This window comes from Notamacropus eugenii, chromosome 5 (assembly GCF_028372415.1).
Source record: "Notamacropus eugenii isolate mMacEug1 chromosome 5, mMacEug1.pri_v2, whole genome shotgun sequence".
Classification (NCBI taxonomy): domain Eukaryota; kingdom Metazoa; phylum Chordata; class Mammalia; order Diprotodontia; family Macropodidae; genus Notamacropus; species Notamacropus eugenii.
Window position 1 is genome coordinate 156,471 of NC_092876.1, and position 23,445 is coordinate 179,915.

General features: G+C 39.4%; 1 protein-coding gene across 1 annotated transcript in view; it reads left to right on the forward strand.

Moving 5' to 3' along the window:
• The window catches only part of LOC140508072 (uncharacterized), a 41,482-nt gene extending 19,391 nt beyond the window's left edge, over positions 1-22,091 (forward strand). Inside the window, exon 5 of the mRNA XM_072615804.1 lies at positions 1,717-22,091. Coding sequence (XP_072471905.1) covers positions 1,717-3,500 — 1,784 coding nt within the window. The 3' untranslated portion in view covers positions 3,501-22,091. The remainder of the gene's footprint in view (positions 1-1,716) is intronic.
• Positions 22,092-23,445: the final 1,354 nt, after the last annotated feature.

The following is a 23,445-nucleotide window of genomic DNA, read 5'->3' on the forward strand; positions in this document are numbered from 1 at the left end:
GATGAAAATGCTCACACATGTGTAAGATATAAAATGGAAGGAGAATTTTACAAACTCTTGCTAGGGGATGGAAATTCCTTTTTTTTAATTCTGTAGCCAGTCAAAATGAATTGCTAATTAGTATTAAAAAGATTTGTTTTTCTCATTTGTTTGGCTCATGACAAGTACTGCATTAAATGACAAATGTTATTTTGTCAGTATTATTATTTTATCATTATTTTATGATATGTTATATATATATGATATATCAATATTATTATATAATATTGAAGATATTACTTTGGTCTGGTTTTGTTTTATTAACATTTATATACAGAACGGCCTTTGAAAGGATAGAATTTCTTCACACATTGGTTTTTTTTTCCTACCACTAGTAAACTGGCTGCACTTTGAAACTCTATTGAATGACTAACCTATGTTGCCAACCAATTCCTTTGAGAGGCTGCCAGATAGAAGAAGAGTAACATAAACAGAGGAGAACTTCTTACTTAGCATTTCATTGAGGGACATTTTTAGGGCTGTTTTTATAAAATGGTTGTGATGGTCCATGATGATGTTATGATGACCTCTATTGTGCATGCCTACTGATCATGGTTTTCAAGTAGCCTTCCCTTACTGTTGCAAATCCAAGTGAGATCTGGATCTGGTGATTACAGCTTTGGTGAGTTGTGATTACAAGGTAACCTAGGAATTGTGTGCAGTGATAGGCAGCCACTGAGGGTCTTTTGGAAACAATTTGATGTCAGGCTGAGAAACTGAAAGGATGTGTTGCACATCGTCAGAAACAGACAGAAGCTTTTATGCGTGGTCCACAAAAGCAGTGTACTCCTGATCATAATAGTTTGGAATCACTGCAGAAAGAAATCTGTTAAGGTTGCAATATGTGTCCTCTTCTGTACAAAAGGATGATAAACTCAAATTTCTGTATCAGACACATATTTTCAGACATGGGGGATGACATGCATTTTTTAAAAATTTGTGGATTTTAGGGTTAGGATTAGTATTTGAATTTTATTTTAGTGAGCAGAGGTATTTAAAGATAATTTTATAAAAGAAATAAGTAATGGCTATCTCAAAAATTAATGGGTAAGAACAGAAACTCATGCCTCAAGTAAATACAAAAAAGTGTTGGTATTCTGCTTGTGACCTCAGATAATGCAACAGAAAAAATAAGATTGAAAGTGATCACCAGGGAAATTGCATTATGTTTACAAATAGGATAGATCATGACATCATTTGAGTATTTAGTATACGTGCATCAATTGGCATTGTATCTCTGAAGAAAGGATTGAAAGTGCAGACAATTAAATAGAAAGTGAAAGATTGATAGTTGGGATACTTTTGTTGAGTACTGTGGACAGAGCATGCGCATTCACAGCTTTTGAATTCTAGTCTCAACTTCTGGGATTTGGGTCAAGTCACTCAGCCGTTCTGAGCTCATGGTGTGAGTTGTGAATGTGATGATAATGATGGTCCTTCCTGTGTCACAGTTTTGTTGTGAGGATCCAGTGTAATTGTGTATGAAGCTCTTTGTGAATTAAGTCATCGTTGAGATGTGAGCTAATGGCATTTTAAAATGATTGGGTCTGCTTTGCCTGGGGACATAGAAAGTAACTGAGTTTATTTTCTGCTGATAGAGGGAAGGGCACATAAATATATATATATATATATATGTGTGTGTGTGTGTATGTATAGTGTCTGCATTTTTTTTTTCAGGGGAGATTAGACTTGAAATGAAGGAAACTACTAGAGAGCTGAGCCTTTCTGTGGAAGAAACTCATAAGCACAGATTCATAAGTGATGTTCCCTTTGACGTCAATTGGAGAAAAATCTGTGATACACATGAGAGAACCCACACCGGAGAAAAACCTTATAAATGTAATCAATGTGGAAAGACTTTTGGAAAGAAGGAGAGTCTTGTTCGGCATCAGAGAATCCACACTGGAGTGAGACCCTATGGATGTAATCAGTGTGGAAAGACTTATAAACAGAAGAAAAACCTTATTGTGCATCAGAGAACCCACACTGGAGTAAAACCTTATGAATGTAATCAATGTGGAAAGGCTTTTAGAGACAAGAGCCATCTTACTGTGCATCAGAGAATCCACACTGGAGAGAAACCCTATGAATGTAAAGGATGTGGAAAGACTTTTAGCAGGAAGGAACGTCTATTTGAGCATCAGAGAATCCACACTGGAGAGAGACCTTATGAATGTAATCAGTGTGGAAAGACTTTTAGCAGGAAGGAACGTCTTTTTGAGCATCAGACAATCCATAGTGGAGAGAGACCTTATGAGTGTAATCAGTGTGGAAAGACTTTTAGAAAAAGGAATAGCGTTATTGAACATCAGAGAATCCACACTGGAGCAAAACCCTATGAATGTAATCAATGTGGAAAGGCTTTTAGAGAGAAGAGCCATCTTACTGTGCATCAGAGAATTCACACTGGAGAGAGACCTTATGAATGTAATCAATGTGGAAAGACTTTCAGATATAGGAATAGTGCTAGTGGACATCAGAGAATCCACACTGGAGAAAAACGTTATGAATGTAATCAGTGTGGAAAGACTTTTGCATGGAAGGAGACACTGGGTCTACATCAGAGAATCCACACTGGAGTAAAACCTTATGAATGTAACCAGTGTGGAAAGACTTATACACGCAAGCGTTTTCTTGTTCAACATCAGAGAATCCACACTGGAGAGACACCTTATGAATATAATCAACATGAAAAGACTTTTACATGGAAGGAGACTCTTGTTCAATATCCAAGAATCCACACTGGAGAGACACCTTATAAATGTAATCAATGTGGAAAGAATTTTAGATGGAAACACAGTCTTGTTGAACATCAGAGAATCCACAATGGAGAGAGGCCTTATGAATGTATTCAGTGTGGAAATGCTTTTACACGCAAACATATTCTTGTTCAACATCAGAGAATTCACACTGGAGAGAAGCCTTATGAATGTCATCAATGTGGAAAGGCTTTTAGAGATAAGTATTATCTTAGTGTGCATCAGAGAATCCACACTGGAGAGAAACCTTATGAATGTATTCAATGTGGAAAGACTTATAGACAGAAGAAACATCTTAATGTGCATCAGAGAACCCACACTGGAGTGAAACCTTATGAATATAATCACACTGTAGTGAAACCTTATGAATGTAATCAATGTGGAAAGACTTTTGGACGTTGGAAGGACATTGATGAACATCACAGAACCCACCCTGGAGTGAAACCTTATGAATGTAATCAGTGTGGGAAGGCTTTCACAACCAGGCGTAGTTTTGTTCAACATCAGAGAACTCACAGTGACGTGAACCCCTGTGAATGTAATCAATGTGGAAAGACTTTTAGACAGAAGAAATATCTTATTGTGCATCAGAGAACCCACACTGGAGTGAAACCTTATGAGTGTAATCAGTGTGGAAATACTTTCAGATGTAGGAAAGATATTGATGAACATCAGAGAGTCCACACTGGAGAGAAACCTTAAGAATGTAATCAATGTGGTAAAGCTTTCAGGCTAAAGTTGGTCCTTGTTTCCCGTCAGAGAATTCGTGGAAGATAGAGGAATCTTATAACTAACCTGAATGAGGAAAGACATTAAAATGGAGTACAGAGCTACTTAGACAAAAATTCACTCTAGGTACAAGCCATCTATGGATTCCATGTGGGAAGGGTTTCAGCCAGAGGTTAGCTCTTATCATTTTGTCAGAGCTTTTGTAATGAAAAGAATGTGCTCAGTGGGGACATGCTCTTTAGAACATGGAAGTCACTGGTGAGGGTGAAATTTTGTGTCTGACCATAAAAGAAATGTGAGACAGGGAAAATAATTCATGCTGCCTCCAGGTTGCAAAACAAAAGGAGACAATAGGCTCATAAAATGAAGAATTGTGTGAGAGAATATATCTGGATATTCTCAGACTTAAAATGTTTTGAGAAGGAAAAGACTTTGTGTCAGTGTTATGTCAACTGGAGAAGAATCTTTGGCCAAGGGAAGAAATCGGATGTTTTTTGATCAAACATATGAAAATTGTGATGATTTGGGGGGGATTTTGTGTTCTCCCACAGGCTGCCTACATGCACATATTCAGCCTACATCCAGACCTTTGCATGTGACAGTTAAGAAACTTCTCATCAACTTGAGGTCATATCTGCCTCCTGATTTTTGTAACACAGCAATCAAGATGAAAAGGAAGGGATTCCCCTCATGAACTTGAGGTTTAAAAAAACAAAAGGAGCCACCAGTAAACACATAAGGGGGCTTGCACTTTCTATTTCAGAAGGTTCCCCTGGTTGCTCGTGTGCTGCCAGCCAAGAAAGAATATCTAAAAGAACTAAATTTCATATCATAGGCATCTGGGCTGCTTGTTGCATGTACTTTACAAATCAGTGAAAGGCTCAAATACTGACAACAGCTTCCTCATCAGTGTAATGGTTTCTAGTTCAGAGACCAACAGGTTGGACATAAGGGAGCACTTCAAGAGGCATTACAGGAAGTATCTATTCTTTTATCAAGGCAAGTCAAAGGAGTCTTGCTTTGCCAGAAATGGCAAACATTGATAGGAAGAAAGCTTTCAAATGAAATTTATTTGAATGCTAATGAGGATCCAAGCCAACTTCTTGTTCCCTTGTCACTGATTTTATCAGAGAAATGAGTTCAAGGGGTCTTCGGAGGCCATCCAGGCCAAATTCATGCCTATGCAGGCATATCTTTGAAAATATTTCTGCTTAAAGACCTGCTAGGGATGCAGCCCATTATTAGGACACTGTACATCATGTCAAGCTGAAATCTACCTCTTACACTCATGGGTCCTAGGTCTTCCCTCTGGGGTCAAGTAGGACAAATGTGATTCAACTTAGACATGATAGCCTTTCAGTTATTGAAAGAGTATTTCATATTGCCCACCAAGTCTTCTCTTCAGGGTAGGTAACCTCAGTTCTTTAACTGATCCTCATTTGGCATGATCTTCAATCTGTCTTATTTATAGTCTTTCTTTGGACATATTCCAGCTTGTCAATTTCTCTTATTATCTCCAATTTATCTTAGAACTAGATATCATATTTGTCCATATTTATTTGCTTGTTGTCTCTTCTATTAGACCAAGTTCCTTCAGAGTAGAGACTGTCCTTTGCCATTCTTTGTGTTCCCAGTGCTTAGTTCAGTGCCTGGAACATAGTAGGTGCTTCATAAATGCTTATTGACTGACTCATAAATTGTTGCCTAGAGATGAACACAATATTTCAGATGTGGAAAGACTTTTGGATGTTGGAAGGACATTGATGAACATCACAGAACCCACCCTGAAATGAAACCTTATGGATGTAATCAGTGTGGGAAGGCATTCACATCCAGGTGTAGTTTTGTTCAACCTTAGAGAACTGACAGCAGGATTATCACTGCTGTCTATCAAGAATGATTACGAGGAATTTCTCATTTCTTTCCTTTCTTGATTTGACTTGTTTGCACAATGACTATTGCGGGTATGAAGGCAGAGTAAAATTTATACTTCATTGTCTTTTGAATAGGGGAAAGTGAGATGGCATAAATTAGGCCCATAATTTCCTCATCAGTTTTTGCAGGCTGAAAATGTGATTGGTTATTGCTTTATTCTTTGAAGGAAAAGACATTAAAACAAACAGGTAAATGAATTAGGCAGAGAACATTGAGAGAAGATATGGTAGTGCTAATGCCTTCCATAATTAGCCTGCTGTAGCTATCTATAATGCTATGGATGTGTGGAGGAAGAGGAAATAAAAGATTTAAAAAGATAGAAGATAGCTTCTTTAGCATATTGGATGTTTCCCTTCCACCTGGTCACCTCCGTGAAAGGCAGTATAGTGGAGTGGAAAGAGTACTAGATGTGGAATCAGAGGGTGTGGGTGTACTTCTGTGGCTTTGGGAAAGTAATTTAACTTAACTGAATCTCAATTCCCCCATCTGAAAAATGGAGGATATTGGACTAGGTGATTGCTAAGGCCTCTTCTACTTCTAGACCCCTTGATCCTGTGGATCTGAGAAGTCAAAGGGGATCTTAAAGATGAACCCAACCCCCCACTGCCACTTATTGGTGGAACCTCACCTGCTGGAGAGGGCTGGTGACTCAGATGACTTCTGGGGATGATTGGCAGTTTGGAGAGGTAGAAAGATGGGTATTTATAATAGACAGAATAACTTATTTGCTCAAAGTCATTCTTAGGACATAACACTATTATTGACAGTGGTTGCTTGGTTCTCCTTGTTTTGCTCTTCAGTATTTCATGCACGTCTTACCATGGTTTTCTAAAATCTTGAGCTCATCATTTCTTAGAGCACAGCCGTATTCCATCACAATCATATACCACAACTTGTTCAGCCATTCCCCAACTGATGGGCATGTCTGAAATTTCCACTTCTTAGTCACCATGAAGAGAGCTTCTGTAAACATTTTAGCAAGATATAGGCTCTTTTTTCAAAGGTTATACATGTGTAGTCATGCAAAACATATCAATAATAGTCATGTTATGAAAGAAAGCAACAAAAAAAACCTCAAGAAAAATAAAGTGAAAAATAAAAAGAAGTTCCTTCAATCTGTGCTCAGGCATTATCAGTTCTTTGCCTGGTGATGGATAGCATTCTTCATCCTAAGTCTTTCAGAGTTGTCTTGGATTGCTGCATTGCTGAGAATGCTAAGTCATTCACGGAGCGCATTCTAACCCTAACCCTAAATGCGCTCCAATTCTAACCCTAACCCTAAATATAATTTGTGGTAGTGTGATTGGCTCTGAATAGATTAACTTATGTAGAATTGCCACTTTTATTACATTTGCTCAGCCTACCCTTGAGCAATTAATATTTTCCCAGTTATTTAAATCTGATTTTATGTGAAAAGTGTTTTGTAACTGTGTTCATATATATCCTAGGTTTTGTCTTGGTAGATGGACTCTCAAGTATTTTATATTGGCTACAGTTATTTTAAGTGGAGCTTCACATTGTATCTTTTGCTGTTGGTCTTTGTTGACAATATATAGAAATGCTGTTGATTTATGTGGGCTTATTTGTATCCTGCAACTTTGCTAAAGTTGTTCATTATTTCAAGTAGTTTTTTAGTTGATTCTCTAGGATTTTCTAAATATTCTTTCATATCATCTGAATGAGTGGCAGTTTTGTTTCCTCATTACTTAGTCTAATTCCTTCAATTTCTTTTTCTTGTTATAGCTAATATTTCTAGTACAATATGAATAATGAAGGTGATAATGGGCATCCTTGCTTTACCCCTAATCTTACTGGGAAGGCTTTTTAGCTTATCCCCTTTATAGATAATGCTTGCCCATGGTTTTAGATAATTATGATTTATCATTTTAAGGAAAAATATTCCTATGCTCTCTAAAGTTTTTAATAGGAAGTCTGCTGTATTTTGTCAAGGGCTCCATCTTGTGTATCTATTGATCATCACATGATTTCTGTTGGTTTTGTTATTGATATGGTCAGTTATGCTGAAAATTTTCCTCATATTGAAGCAGCCCTGCATTTTTGGTATAAATCCCACCTGGTCATAGGGTATGATCCCTATGATATATTGCCATAATCTCCTTGCTAGTATTTCATGTAAAATTTTTGCATCAATATTAAATAGCGAAATTGATCTATAATTTTCTTTCTTTGTTTTGGCTTTTCCTGTTTTAAGTAGCAATAGTTTTTAGAAAAAGGATTATTAAATCCTCTGGCAGAGGCTAGAGCCAAAATGGGCTAGCTCCCTGAGCCTCTGCAAGTTTTACCTTCTGTTGAGTTCAGACCCAGAAACAAGGACATAACAGCTGAGTGGCCAGCTTGGAGGCAGTTTCCAAATAGGGGACACAGAATGTTTAAAAGTTCAATTGCAGAAGATTCCATGCCTCAGTCTCTGGACCCCCTGAAAGGTTTCTGGGGTCATCATGACCTGTATGCTTCACAGAGAAAATGTCCACAAAGGTATCTGCAATGCTGAAAGTATCTTCCTAGAGTTGGGTTGGTATGGTAGTTCTCTCCCAAATTGCACAGCTTGCATTTTTGTCCAATATCCCAGATATGAGACAAATCTAAATCACATCCAGATCCAGACTTCTCTTACCTTCCTTCCTACGTTCTACCCATTGGTCTGACAACACTGGCCTCCCTGCTCTTCCAGGGAGAAGACACTCATCTCTCCATTCCCAGCATCCTCTCTGGCTGTCCTCCATGGTTGTAACATTCTCCTTCTTCTCTGTCCACTGGCTTATTGTGAGTTCCCACTAAAATCTCACCTCTACCAGGAAACCTTTCCCAATCCTCAATTCTGGTGCTTTCCCTCACTTAATCAATAGTATTTACCTTGTTTGCACTTATTTGTTTGCTTATTGTCTCCCCTTCCTTAGACTGGAAGCTCCCTGAGGGTAGGGATTGTTGTTAATCTCATTTTGTACCAACTCTAAGCATGGTGCCTAGCATACTGTAGGCACTTAATAAATGTTTATTGACTAACAGCTCCCATTCAATTCATCTCAAAAACAATTCAAGTTTTTTCCACTCTCTCACTCCGCTCATGGGGCAGCCAGGTGGTACAATGGATAGAGCACCAGTACAGGAGTCAGGAGGACCTGAGTTCAAATCTCACTTCAGACACTTGACACTAGCTGTGTAACCTTGGGCAAGCCACTTAACCCCAGTTGCCTCATCCTGGGTCATCTCCAGGCATTGTGATGTATATCTGGTCACTGAATTCAGATGGCTCTGGAGAAGTGAAGCTGGTGACCTGCACAGCTCTCATTGAAACCAAAGTCAAGTGCAAGTCATGTCATCATTTCGCTGATGGCATGGTCTTCTTTGGCAATGAAGGACAAACGCACACCCTCAGAAAGGGGCAGCCTTTTTTGTTGCCCTCTATAGACAGGTTTTGGTGGCCTCAATCATCCTATTCCCATCCCCATCCCTGACCAAATTTTCATCTTTTCCCCACTAACTGTTTCCTTTCAAACATGCCAGACTCCCCTAAACACTTTACAGTCCCTTGTTGTCACCTCCTTTTCTTATCTGAATCTCTTGAAAAATCTTCCTGATCTCAGACCGTCAACCCTGGCCCAGAGGCTCAGAGAATAGGGATCACATCTGGTCAGCACAGCTAGACCTGGAATCTGGAAGTGGGGGGAAGAGTCCTTTATTCCTCCACTCACCCCTCACCCTGTTCATTAAATGAAAGTTGGGTGAAAATTCTCGAATCCTCACCTGAGCCCATGCCAGCTGTTTTTTGGTTCAACAGCATCTAAGACATTTGCAGTCGTTGTCTATACTTCACTTAAGCCAAACCTCAGCCCCTGGAGGGCTCTTCTTTCCTTGGGTCCTCTTAAGCTCACAACCACTTTACTCCTTTATTTTTATATTTTTCCTTTACATTCATTTTGAGGTGATGTTCTGTCTATTGTGGAGGAAATCTGGAGAGCCTGGAATTTTCAGACCTTCTCCACTGTCTTCCCAGAATTCCCACACACACACAGACTCTGGGTCTTTCCAAGTTTCAAAACTCAGGTTAAGGAGAAAATAATGCAAGCAACAAGAGAAAAAAACAATTGAAATACTGCTGATATACAGTCAGTATCCCACAAAACCAAAAAGATGGTAGGTGTTGGAATATCCTTCAAAAAGAAAAAGAGCCAGGGTTGTGACCAAGAATAATTTACCCAGCAAAACTGAGTATAATCCTGAATGGAAAAAAAAAATGGATATTTAACAAATTTGTGATGAAAAAGACCAGAACTAAAAGGAAAATTTGATATAAAAATCCAGAAGAAATTTAAGGAAAACGTTAAAAACTAATGATAAAGAACTCGTTAAGGTAAAGCTGTTACAGAATCTGAAGATGTTAAAGAATTGGAGGATTAGGGTAAGAGGATGAAAGGAGAGGATAAGGGACTCTTAAGAGGGGTGGGTAGAATAAGGTATAGGAGGGTAATGGGAGAGGATAAGGTAATAGAAATAGTGTGAAAAGAGGCTGAAGACAATAGTGAGTAAAAATAGGATGGAGGGAAATTCACAAGTAGTAATTATAACTTCAAATGTGAATGGGTTGAACTCACCCAAAAAATGGAAACATTAGAATGGATCAATAGATAACAATATGTTCACAAGAAACACGTTTAAGAATGAAAGATACACATAGTTAAAATGTACGTTACAGAATTTATTATACTTCAGCTGATGAAAAAAGGCAGGGATAGCAATCAGGATCACAGCCAAGGTTAAGTCTAAAAATAGATTGAGAGAAATCAATAGGGTAAATCCATTTTTATAAAGGTATCATAGACAATAAAGCAATAGTAATACTGAACCTATATACATCTGCGAAATCTGTGAAATTTCTAAAGCCCCCATATTATGTGTGAATGTAATTGCAAGGCATGTGTCCCTCACCCCTACTCCTTAGCAAAGTAATTTTTTTCTTAATAAAGAAGTCACACCTACTGGTTCTACCTCAGCATGAGTGTCATAAAGATAAGCTTAAGGGACTGCAAAACACTATCTGAGCTCACACTATGTACCCCAGATGAAGCTCCAACCACTCCCCTTACACATAACTATACCCAGGTCAGCCAGCCTTGGCCAGATCAGTCAGCCAGCTTGGTCACTAAGGCTGAGGGAGCCCATCTGATTCTGTCCAGAGGAAACTATGATCCAGTAGCCTTAATGGGATGAGCCTGGAGGGCCGTAAGTATGAACAGCTCCTGACAAACTACTACCATCAGTCTTGCCCAATGCCATCCCTGGTCTTAGACATTTATACTTGCCTTTACAATTGGCATCATGTATTGTGCATCACCCCTGATGACCTGAATTATTCACAGCACCTTCTTGTCAAGTTTGACAAAATGGTGTTAGAAGTGGGATCGACTTCTGCTTGGTGCCAGTGATAGTCTTCCTGCCAGTTCCCGTCATAGAACTGTGACAGCTGGATCCAAGAACGCTGCTAGCCTTTCTCCCTTTGTCCCTTCCTTTTTTTCTCTTCTTTTTCTTTTGAAACATGTACATAAGAAATTAAGATACCCTAGTCCCAGGATTATGCAGGATAAGGGAATTAGGAGGTGAGGCTAGGCCCCGTAAGGCCTTCTCCTATAAAAGTTTAAAAGGGTAACCTTGGAATAAAAGGGTGGCCTGTATTTTAGAAAGTAGGTGCTCTTCAGCACCATGGTAAATAGAGAGTCTGGCACAGTTTGTTTCTGGAAAAGACAACCAAGCACCAACAAGGAACCTGCCCAGGGAACTAGAGCATCTATTATGTTTACCCAGTAGGGAAACAGTGTTATCAGAGCTTAAACAAAGGGTGTAGGTTTACTCAGGAGGATCTCCAGTACTACTAGCCAGTATAGGGAATGTGTGGTCAGTCTAAGGTAGATTTCCTGAGAAAGAAACTAAAGATAAAACCCAGTACCCCCAAAAAATGAATGGGAAGCCATTGTCGGGATACTGAACCAAGTGCCAGAGAACATCAGGCAAATAGGGTAAATCCATTTTTATAAAGGTATCATAGACAATACGCACTGAAGGAAGAAATTAAGCAGATTAAGAACTCCTCTCAGACTCTGGAAGAAGTTATAGTTATTTAAAAAAGAAAAGATGTGGGTGCAAAAGACACCTCAATCAGCAAGCTAGAGCAGGAATTTAAAGATGAGGGGCCTGTAAATACATGCACTGGCACAATCCCCCTCCTCCACAGAAAACTTACCCCTCCCTAGACCAAAGAGATTCTGTCAAGGAAGAAGGATCTCCAGGGCAGTTACCCTTCAAGTTAAAGTTCTGCCCACTGGTTCCATGTTGGGATTAAAGACTGAGACTGTCTAGGCTAAGTAGACAGTCCCTCAAGTTAAAAAAAATGATCTGGGGGAAGAGAGGTACAAGCCTTATTGTCCTGGGGATGCTACACTCCATTTAAAATCAGTGGGAATTAACCTTTGGCCAAACAGTTGTCATATCTGATCCCGTCTAGGCCATTTCTGTCAAAGTTTACTAAGGAAACACACTTGGGCTCATGATCTGCAAAGCTATCTTAAAGACAAGGTCTAACACAGATGAAGAAATCTCCCTTCATTGTATCAGGGAAGGTCATGCTATTGATATAGTAGGTTTGCCAAAGTTAAGGGTTAATACAAGAACAGCAGCAACAGAAGCCATGGGTAATACATAAAGGAAAAGGTTTAGGTCTACTCCCTGGAAGATGCAGACCTTAAACACAATGTAGTCACACCCTAGCAGGGGAAAAGTCATGGGATCTAAGGTTGGTCCACTTCAGTATCTTCCTATTAGGGGCATACAAGTCACACTGAGCTAAAGCTACAACTACAAAGCTTCCTGTTGGGGTGGGGCACAGCTGGCTCTTGGTTGTGGGAGACACTCTCTATGCCAGGGACAACTTTCCATGAGTTGAATCCTCCTTGATTTATGAGATGACACACTCAACACCAATAACTCTCGGGTGATAGAAAGTTTGCTGAAGCTGTATTTGAACTCAGATCTTCATGATCTATATCTTAGCTCCATCAACATTGTCTTAGTGTGCCTCTCTTCCTACAACTCTTCAAACATTGACTTGTCATTTGAGGGGGGACATCATTGCCATTTTGCAGATTATGAGATGAAACCTGAGTGTTGTTGACCTATATCTTGCCACTGGACCCAGGTGGCTTCAGAGGAGAAAATGAGGTTGATAACTTTTCACAGTCCTCCCTCACTTAATTCCAATTCACTTGTCCGTCATAGCATCACCTTCCTGATGTCATGATCCCCTTCAAGAATGAAGGACAGACAAGAATATTTCTCATTAGTGATTTGGCACATTTTTTCATGTGGTTGTGAGTATTTAGCAATTCTTCTTTTGAGAACCTTTTGTTCATATCCTTTGACCATTTCTTAGGTAATGACTATTAGTTATATTGTGTGTGTGTTTGTGTGTGTGTGTATGTGTGTGCATCTTAAACCATACATTATGGCTATTATTTTACCAATACCTGATGGTTTTGGTAACTTCCTTATAAGGTAGTTTGAGGTCTACAAGTGTTGTTGCCCCATGTTCTTCTTTTCATCATTTCCCTTGATGTTGTAGATCTTTATAATTTTATTCAGTACTGTTGCAAGATTCTGTCCATAATATTTCCTGTCATCCTCTTCACTATTACATCTACCAGATCTCCTCATTCATCCCTGTCTCCTCCTGTGCTTTGAGAAAGAAGTCTCTTATTAGTCATTGTTTTATTCTGTCCCTGTTTCTGCATTTCTGTTATTTGGGGTAGCCCAGATATAAATAAGCTCTTCAGTTTGGATTTTCTTTCTAAAAATATTTCAGATTTCTCCTTATTAGTCAACATGAACTTTTTGTTCCATATTGTTAAGCTCATATTTGTGAAACAGGTCACCCTGGGCTGCATCCTGAGCTCCACTGCTCTCTGGAAAACATTCTTCAATTCCCTCCTCATATCTAGTGGGTTTGGAATCATCTTGCATTATTCCAATGTCCTTTCCATTCTCTCTCTTGACTTATAGGATTTTTTGTTTCTGAATTGAATTGTTAAATGTAACCTCTAAATGTCTTGGAGTTTGCAGTCTTGGTTTCTTTTTTTTTTTCTGGAGGTTATTTGTCCGTTCTTTCCACTGAACTTTCATTTTCTACGTTCAGAAGTTCTGGCCAATTCACTTTATTTCCCTCATGCTTTTGTTGATGTTTTTTACCCATTTGCGCTCTTTTGCGAGGCCTATGATTCTTAGACTGTCTGCGGGCTTCCTGTCTTTGATTTCAATATGTTTTCTTCTATAGTGGGCAGATTTTCTTTTAATATTATTGTTCTTTGCTTTTCTTCTTCTAGGTTGTCCTTCACTTTTGTGTATTTGTGTTCTCAATCTATTGTCCTCTCTTGTTTTCTTTGGAGAGCCTTGTCAGGGCACTGACAATCTAACAGAGGAAGAAGACATAGAAGGATGAAAAGGGGTCAGGGTGGGGAGAAGGCAGCCACTTCAAGATCGTGGTGAAGTCAGTCAAAGAAGTCTTAAAGAAATAGAGCCAGGTGAGAAATGCGGAGATATCTAAGGTGAGCATGCTCCATAAAAGGAGGTTTGGAGTTCACAATCCCAGCTCATGGTGGTGAAGGAGGGATGTGGGAGATGATTGAGAAGGAATGAAGTTTGGAAAAGTTTCTGTTGGCTGTGAGTTAGGGAATCATTTAGAGATCAGTTATCCTTTGGTAAAAGGACTGTCTTCTTTCAGTGAGAATTCCCAGTATGAATACTGCACAATGAAGAAGAGTGACTCAAGACCTTAGAGAAAAGGAAAGATGTATAAATTCTTTGGAATCTCAAAAAGTGTAATAGGGCAACAAATTCTTCAATTGTTCAGAAGTAAAACAATAAAGGAAACTAAGGGTGAAGTATGGATTACTCTCTTTTCCTCGACAGATCCACCTACCTTAGAAATAGAAGCTGTACTTTCTCCCTGTTTCCATAGAGACACACATTCCATAAGAAGACATTTCTTAAATTCATTCCAAACTAATCATATAAGAGGTTTCTTTTTTTCTCAAAATGTGGTTGGGCTATTGATAACTATGAGTTGACTCTGACACAACAGGTGTGATGTTTGGGCAAATCCTTCCTTTGTGCTTCAGTTTCCTCCTGTAATTTTTTCCTTTTTAAAAAATGTTTTTCACAATTACATGTAAAAACAGTTTTAACATTTAGTTTTCAAATTTTGAGTTTGAAATTCACCCTCTCTTTCCCTCCTTGTCATTGATAAGGCAAACAATTTGGCATACACATTTCCATGTAAGTCATGCTGTGAAAGAAAAGGCAAAAAAACCAAGAAAAATAAAGAAAGTAAAGAAAAAGTGTCATCAATCTGCATTCAGGCTCCACCAGTGCTTTCTCTGGAGATGGACAGCACCTTTCATCTTAAATCCTTCAGTATTTTCTTGGATCATTGTGTTGCTGAGAATAGCTAAGTTATTCACAGTAGACCACCATACAATATGCTATTACCGTATACAATGTTCTTCTGGTTCTGCTCATTTCCCTTTGCATCAGTTCATAGAAGTCTTTCCAGGTTTTTCTGAGAACATTCTGCTCAACATTTCTTATAACACAATAGTATTCCAGCATAATCATATACAACCATTTGTTCAGCCATTCCCCAACTGATAGGCATTCCCTCAATTTCCAATTTTTTGCCACCACTAAAAGAGCTGCTATAAATATTTTTGTACATATAAGTCATTTTCCTTTTTTTTACATATCTTTGGTATAAAGAGCTAATAGTGGTATTGCTTGGTCAAAGGGAATGCATGTTTCTATAGCCCTTTGGGGATAGTTCCAAACTGCTATCCAGAATAGCTTAATAGATATACTTCACTGACAGTGCATTAGAGTTTTAATTTTCTCATGCCCTCCAATATTTGTCATTTTTTTCTCTATCATATTGGCCAATCTGATAGGTGGGGGGGGGGGTAGCTCTGAACTGATTCAACTTGCATTTTACCAACTGAGACGTGGCTCTTATTTATAAATTTGACACAGCTCTCCATATATTTGAGAAATGAGGTCTTCAAAAGAGAAACTTGCTGTAAAAACATTTCACAGTAATAATTACCAACTATGTGTTTCCCCCCATGCTATTTTCCCGTTTATCCTTTTACTCTGTCCATTCTCAAAAATGTTTTGCTTCCATTTTTGACCTCCCCCAATCTGCCCTTCCTTCTATCAGTCCCACCCCCCTTCTCTTACCCTTTTCCTCTTGTATATTCCTGTATAGTCAAATAGATTTCTATATCCAACTTAGTGTGTATATATGTATTGTTTCTTCTTTAAGTTAACTCTGATGAGAGTAAGGCTTGTGCTTACTCTCTCCTCTTCCCCCATGTTCCCCTCCACTGTAAAATCTCTGGGGGGGCCTCTTTAATGTCAGATACTTTACCCCATTCTGTCTCTCCCTTTCCCTTTCTCCCAATTGTGAGAAATAATTCATTTGGACCCCCATTCTATTCCAATCAGTATTTATCCGTTTGCTCTGATTCTATAAAAATAGTGCTGATAGGCCCCAGAGCTGTGAGTTGCAAATTCTAAGTTCACTTGCTTAATTATAGGAAGCTAACTAGAGGCCCTCCACCCTTGTTTTACCTTGTTATGGTGACCAAACCCAGAATGGAGAAGGTAACTCAATCATATGGTAAGTCACCCAACTTATTTTTGTACCTCTGGAACACTGTCTTGTTCAAAATGAGCAGGTGTCAGTGAAGATGTGTGATGCTTTGCCCAACCTGAGATCTCCCTGCTGACATGCCATTTCTAGCTGATGAATCATTTTTGACCTTCAAAGTAAGATCTATCAACCAGTGGGATTCCATACTTTGTATAGTTTCTTTAGAATGTTCAGATCTCAAATCTGACATCGTCTTATAAAAATAAAACCCTAGAAGAAAGGGGCATCTCAGATCATGAGGAAGATCTTAGGTCCACATCATTAGAGGGGACCATGGACCTTTTAATCATTGGCTCATATGTCTGCCTCAGTCTCTTTTGTTGTAGGTTGGACAATTTGAATCCCCTCAATAGTGGTACTCTGAAATGGAACAGTGATGCATGGGCCTCATCCTCTTTAGGCCGACCCCTACAAGGGACCCAAAAAGGAAGTACACACTAGGATAAATTTTCACCAGTGCTCCCCATGGACACTGGCCCTCGGAGGTTGAACTCCTCTCTCTGTCTGTACCCAGATTCTCTGAACCAGAGGTAAGTCTATCTAAGCTAATAGTTGGTGAATCTACCTTGATGTACCCTAAATTCATTTTCTTTAGGAAGGGTTCCCAAATGGGCTAAGAGGTGTACACCCCTGAAAGTACACTACCAGGGTAAATGAAATTATCCACGGCATTCAAAACTTCTCCATTTGCTGTAACCAATGGTTTCACATATGGATGGTGTGATGGTGACTGATGGAGCACCTGGGTTTTCTTGGTGTTAATTATTAGGGCAAAATTAGCAGAGGCAGCAGAAAATTGATTCATATTTGTTGAATCTCAGCTTCAGAGGCTACATTGAGTGCACAATCATCTGCAAACAGAAAATCATGCACTAACACTCCTTCCACTTTCTTCTTGGCTTGTAACCTTTCCAAGTAAAAGAATTTACTGTCAGTGCAGTGGTTTACCTTGATGTCATGTTCATCCTCATTGAAAGCATTTGACAATATGGCTGAAAATATCATGCTTAAAAGCATAGGAGCAAGCATAAAGTCCTGTTACACTCCAATGGTGACTAGGAAGACATGAGAGCATTGTCCATTGTTATCTAGAACCCAGGCAAACATGTTGTCATGAAATTGACAAACAATGCTAATGAACTTCTCTGGGCAACCAAATTTTGACATAATTTTCCATAAATTATCTAGCTCATTGTTTGGGAATTTCCAAAGTAAAGTTTGAGAGAGAAGAGGTATTAGACTGACTTAAACTCTGCTTCAGAGAGTGAAACTCCAATGGGCTGACTATGTTGTTCAAATGCAGAATATACACTTACCGTAAATACTGTTTTATGGAGATCTCACACAGGGCAAGCATTCACATGGTGGTCAGAAGAAGCGATATAAGGCCTCTCTCAAGAACTTTGGATTTGTGCAACATGGGAAATGCTGGAACAGGATCACTCCGAATGGCATGCCCACATCAGAAAGGGTGCTGTGCTCTATGAGCACAGAACTGAAACAGCTCAAAAGAAACACAACATATGCAAGTTTAGAGAATCCACCCCAAATGTTCCCACAGACTCCTTGTGCCTGACCTGTGATAGAATATTCTGAGCTCATATTGGTCTGATCAGCCACAGTCAGACACATGGAAACTTGACTCTAGCATAGGGATTGGCATTTTGGTCCTCTTTAAGAACCAAGGACAACAACCAAGAGGTACATTTTGAATTTGTGACTTAATCTGTCTAAATATATAAACTCTAGAGCATTCAAATTGTACTTTTACAAAAGTTATATGGCCATAATTTTAACTTTTTGTACACAGGCTACTGTTGGGGTTTTTTTTTTCCCTCTTTTTTTTTTACTTTCATTTTGATAACACCAAGGAAATTCAGCAGTAGAACTGCTAGTTCCTCATTTTCAAACAGTTAGCCACCTACCTAATTTTAAAACTTCCTGTTGGCAGGTTTAAAATAGATTTTTTTTTTGTCTTTAAGTTCCTTTAACAAGGAGTAATTAAATTATTTTTGTCATCAGTAGAGAAATTTTTCAAACTGATTGAGGGGGAACTCGTTTCAGTGGCTCACAGCGGGGTTGATCCTATGACCAGTCCCTGAATGAGTAGGATTTAGGGGAATGGTTCCCCACTGGAGCTCTCCAACACCACCTTGAGAGAACCATAATTTAACTAGACCCAACTGCCTCAGGGGAGAGATTTCCCTTTCTCAAAAGTAGTTGCATGTGACCACCCTGGGAACAATCCCATCCTCTTCTGACCTGAGAAGAAGGCTCATTTAAGTTTTACAGAGATGATGAAAGGGAAAGGCTCCCTTTCCATTAGCAAGGTTATTTTCATGTACATTTTCTTAGGATTAAGGGAAGGTTATCGAATATCAAATATATAATATCTATCAAATATATAATAAATACATAATATATGTTATGTACAATACGTGTTATATATTATATACAATCAAATATATAATAATATGTACAATCAAAGCTAAATGCTTAGGAAGTTTTGAGAGAAAGTAGATATAAACTGTGATGAATAGTCTTAGGATCGTAGAGGTTAAGCCCAGAAATTAAGAATTGGAAATTTTGTAGAATTTGTCAAAACAGGGGAGGAGCCAAGATGGTGGAGTAGAAAGATACACATATGCTAGCTCTTACCCCACAGCCTGTAAAATACCTGTAAAGTAGGTATTAACAAATAACAAATTCTAGAGCAGCAGAAGCCACAGAACAACAGCGTGGAGGAGACTGGAAAGACTAATGGGAAAGGTCTGTCATGCACTGGACGTGGAGCAGAGCCCAGCCCTGCCTTGGCACTGAAAGGAGCAGAGTAGAGCAGCCTTCAGAGACAGAATCTCCAGTGGCAGTGCAGAGCCCTCAACCCACAGGTGCCAAAGGTCAGTGAGAGGGTCTTTTTAGCTGGCTGTGAGGGAAGCGGGGTGTCCCCATAACTCAGGGCCCCTCAGGAGGCAGCAATAGAGGCAGCAGTGAACAGGGGCTCCCAAAGCAGGCAGTAGCCTGCATCCATTGTTGAAGGTCTCATCGTAAACCCCCTGAGGGACCTGAGCCCTCTGTGGTGGTCACCACCTGGGCAGCTGATCTTAATCTCACACTGAATAGCAGCCCTGCCCTCACCTAAAGACCATGAGGCTTTGGAGCAGCTCATCTGAATCTCATCCCCCAGTGCTGGCTTTGCAGAACTGGAGGCCAGCAGGTTGTGGAGAGGAAACTTAGAAATCAAGTAACTGGCTGGGAAAATGCCCAAAAAAGGGAAAAAAAAATTAGACTATGGAAAGTTACTTTCTTGGGGAACAGGTGTCTCCTCCCATCCTTTTGGATGAGGAAGTACAAGGCATACTGTCAGAGGAAGTCAAGCCCTCTGCCTCCAAAGGGAACTTAAATTGGGCTCAGGCAATAGAAGACCTTAAAAAACAAGTTAGTAGCTTACTAAAGGAGAACCAAAAAAAAAAAAAATGCTGAGGAAAATAACAGCTTTAAAAAGAGGCTAACTCAGCTGGAAAAAGAGGTCCAAAAAGCCAATAAGGAGAAGGATGTTTTAAAAAGCAGAATTAGCCAAATGGAGGAGAAGGTTCAAAAGCTCACTGAACAAAATAATTCGTTGAAAGAGAGAATTGAATTCAGGGAAATGAATGACTATGAGTTAAACCAAGAAGTTAGTAAACAAAATCAAAAATTTGAAAAAATAGAAGATAATGTGAAACATCTCATTGGAAAACCAACTGACCTGGAATATATATCCAGGAGAAATAATTTAAAAATTATTGGTCTACGTGAAAGCTACGATCAAAAAAAGAGCCTAGACATTATCTTCTATGAAATTATCAAGGAAAACTGCCCTGATGTTATAGAATCAGAGGGCAAAATAAATATTGAAAGAATTCACCAATTACCTCCTGAAAGAAACCTGAACAGAGAAACTCCTAGCAATATTGTGGCCCAATTTCAGAGTTCCCAGATCAAGTCGAAAATACTGAAAGCAGCTAGAAAGAAACAATTTGAGTACTGTGGAAATACAATCAGGATAGCACAGGATCTGGCAGCTTCAACATTAAGGGATTGAAGGGCTTGGAATGGGATATTTCAGAGTTCAAAGGAACTGGGATGGAAACCAAGAATCACCTACCCAGCAAATCTGAATATAATACTTCAAGGGAAAATATGGTCATTCAGTGATATAGATGACTTTCAAGCATTCATGTTGAGGAAAAGACCAGATCTGTATAGAAAAATTTGACTTCCCAAGACAAGAATCAAGAGAAGCATGAAAAGGTAAACAGGAAAGAAAAATCATAAAAGACTCTCTAAAGCTGAACTGTTTACATTACTACATGGAAAGAAAATATGTTTAACTCTTGAATCTTTTCTCAGTATTAGGGTAGATGGAGAGATTTTACATATACACACACACGCGCATGCATACACATAGATAGATAGAGAGTGCAGGGTGTGTTATATCAGAAGAGATGATATCCACACACAAAATAAAATAAAACAAAAATTAAGGGGTGAAGGAGGAAAATTTCGGGAAGAAAAAGGTAGTAATGGAACGGGGCAGGCTATAACTCATAAAAGAGATAAGAAAAATCTTATTCAATGGAGGAGATAAAGGAGAAGGGGAGAGGGGGTAAAATAAAGCTATTCTCTCCACATGTGACTGAAGGAGGGAATAACATGCTCACTAAATTTGATATGAAAATTTATATTACACCACAGGAAAGGAGGAGAGGAGGCAACAAGTGGGGTGAAGGGTATGTTAGAAGGGAGGGCAAATAGGAGAAGGGAGTCACTAGAAATAAACACTTTTGAGAAGGGACAAGGTCAGTTGTAGGGGGAAAAATAAATGGGGATGGGGTAGGACAGAGGGCAATATAATTAGTATTACACAAAATACTTATTATGGAAGTCTTTTGCAAAACATATTTAGTCTGTATTGAATTGCTTCCCTTCTCAGTGGGGCTGGGGAGGGAGGTGGGGAGGGAGAGAAGTTGGAATTCAAGTATTAGAAACGAATGTTGAGAATTTTTATTGCATATAATTGGGAAATAACTACAGGGAATGGGGTATAGAAATTTATCTTGCCCTACAGGAAAAAAGAGAAGATGGGGATAAGGGAAGGGTGAGGTGTGGTAGAAGGGAGGGTACATTGAGGGAAGGAGTAATGAGAATGCAAGGTATTAGGAAGCAGAGGGAGGGGAGTGATGTGGAGAAAAATTGAACATGTTACAAAGTGAGGTAAAAGCAATTAGTATTAAAACAATAGACTGAATTAATTAGTGAGAATAAATCAATGACCACTTTAGTTTGGGGAAAAGAATTTCAGTCTAAATGTCCTATGCTGGGGATGGAAGCTCAATTCCAGGTGGACAGTCTCGGGCAGGTAAAGGTGGGAACTTCTAAATCTTAGAGTTCTCACGAGGCCCCCCCAGGAAACAACTGGGAATCGAGGTGAACCGAGCTATCTCGTGTATTTCCACCTCTTCCCGTGAGAAACGTGATGGGAGAGAGCTCTCCCCGCCCTCGAGATTGTCCCGGATCTGGGCACACTATTGTTATCTAACAGCACGGTATTCAGATGCAAACTATGCTGCTGGAGAGTTTAAGTAGGATCAGGAAAGCCTGAAAGCTCTCTTGGCGGGAGGGGCGCGGAGCGGACAGGACAGAAGGCTCCGCTTTTCCTCTCTCTTCTCTCCCCTCCCCCTCTCTCCCCACTTACACTTCTACTTCCAATCTCTTATTGTAAGATCTTTGCCTCCTTGGGAGTTTCTTCACTCCCTCCTAAGGAAGAATTCCCCTGCACTTGTAACTAGACCCTGAAATAAAGCTCAACCCTTGTTCGACTCTGGAACGTCCTTTCTCTCATACGAGCATCCGGTTTGGCCAACCGAAGACCTCCGATAGAGGTAAGGGAAGACTCGGGTAGCCCTCAGGCCTCTAGGCCTGGCAGTCCTCAAGGAAGGTAACCTCAGGCAAAATTTGGCACTGAAGGAAAAGTTAAGGTTTTAATGGTATATTTGATTTTATGATTGCTATTTAATCAGGAACTAGAATATGGATAGAAAGGCATGTAAGCCACTTAAGACTTGCCTCAAAAGATGTTCCTTAGCCAAAGTGAAATTATAATCATATTTGAAACCTGGGTATTGGAACTTGCCATTTTTAGTTGCTGTGGGACTATTAAGTGACTGTTCTTCTGAGTCTGTCTCCAGGTATGGGTAGCAAGAAAGGCGATCTGAGCCTCCAGTACATGATGCCAGTAAACTGGTGAGATGCTGGTATGAACTATATAAGGTGCTCTCAAGGGAAGGGTGGGAGAGTGGCTGTTCAGCCTGGGCTGAGATAGGATTCTCCTGACTCAATTTCCCCACTGACACCTGGCAGACTTTAAGCCTGACTGAATGCAAGTGGATAATCTAATCCTGCCTGGAATTGACATGAAGTTGGGGAGATATTGTTTCCCTGCAATGTCCCTACTCTTGATGGCAATTTCCTATAGTCAAAAGGTTTGTAAGTTTAATATCAAATCTATTCAATTATAGGTTATTGGTAGGGGAACATCCGAGGTTAAGTCTAAAGTCAAGCTATTAGGTGTAGGATCTTAGACCAACAACAATAAGTTAGGGTCCTTTAATTCTTAGTAATACTGTGGAGACAATTAGGTCAAGAGCTTGTGAAGTTAGCAACATAAATATTATTTGTGTCTCAGTTGGTTAATGTTTTAAAAAAAATTCTTTTGTGGTCCATATTGTAAATGCTTTAAAAAGAAATATCACCTGACCAAAACTTTGGATTGCCTCATCTGTTATACACTGTGTTAAAAATAAAAAAATTAAAATTAAAAAAAAAAGAATTTGTCAAAACAAATCCCTGAATATTACAGTTATTAGCTGTAGGAAATTACATTATTAGCTGCAGGAAAAGAACTTACATATAGGTGAGACTCAGACAGATAGAAGATTGCCTCCCACAACGGGGGGGTTTTACCTCTGTGGTCTTCAGTGGGGAACTTCTCCAATGGAATAAGCTAAAAGGTGGGTACATTGGGACTCTAGTCCAGTTCTTTCAGGAAAAATTCCTCTGGGGAGCTCTATTGCTAGTAGGGTATGCCCCCCAGAAGATGTGGAGTCAGAGATAAAAGGAGAACTACATCCTACAGATCCCCATTAGGACAAGGATGGACTCCCTGTCCAGAGATGA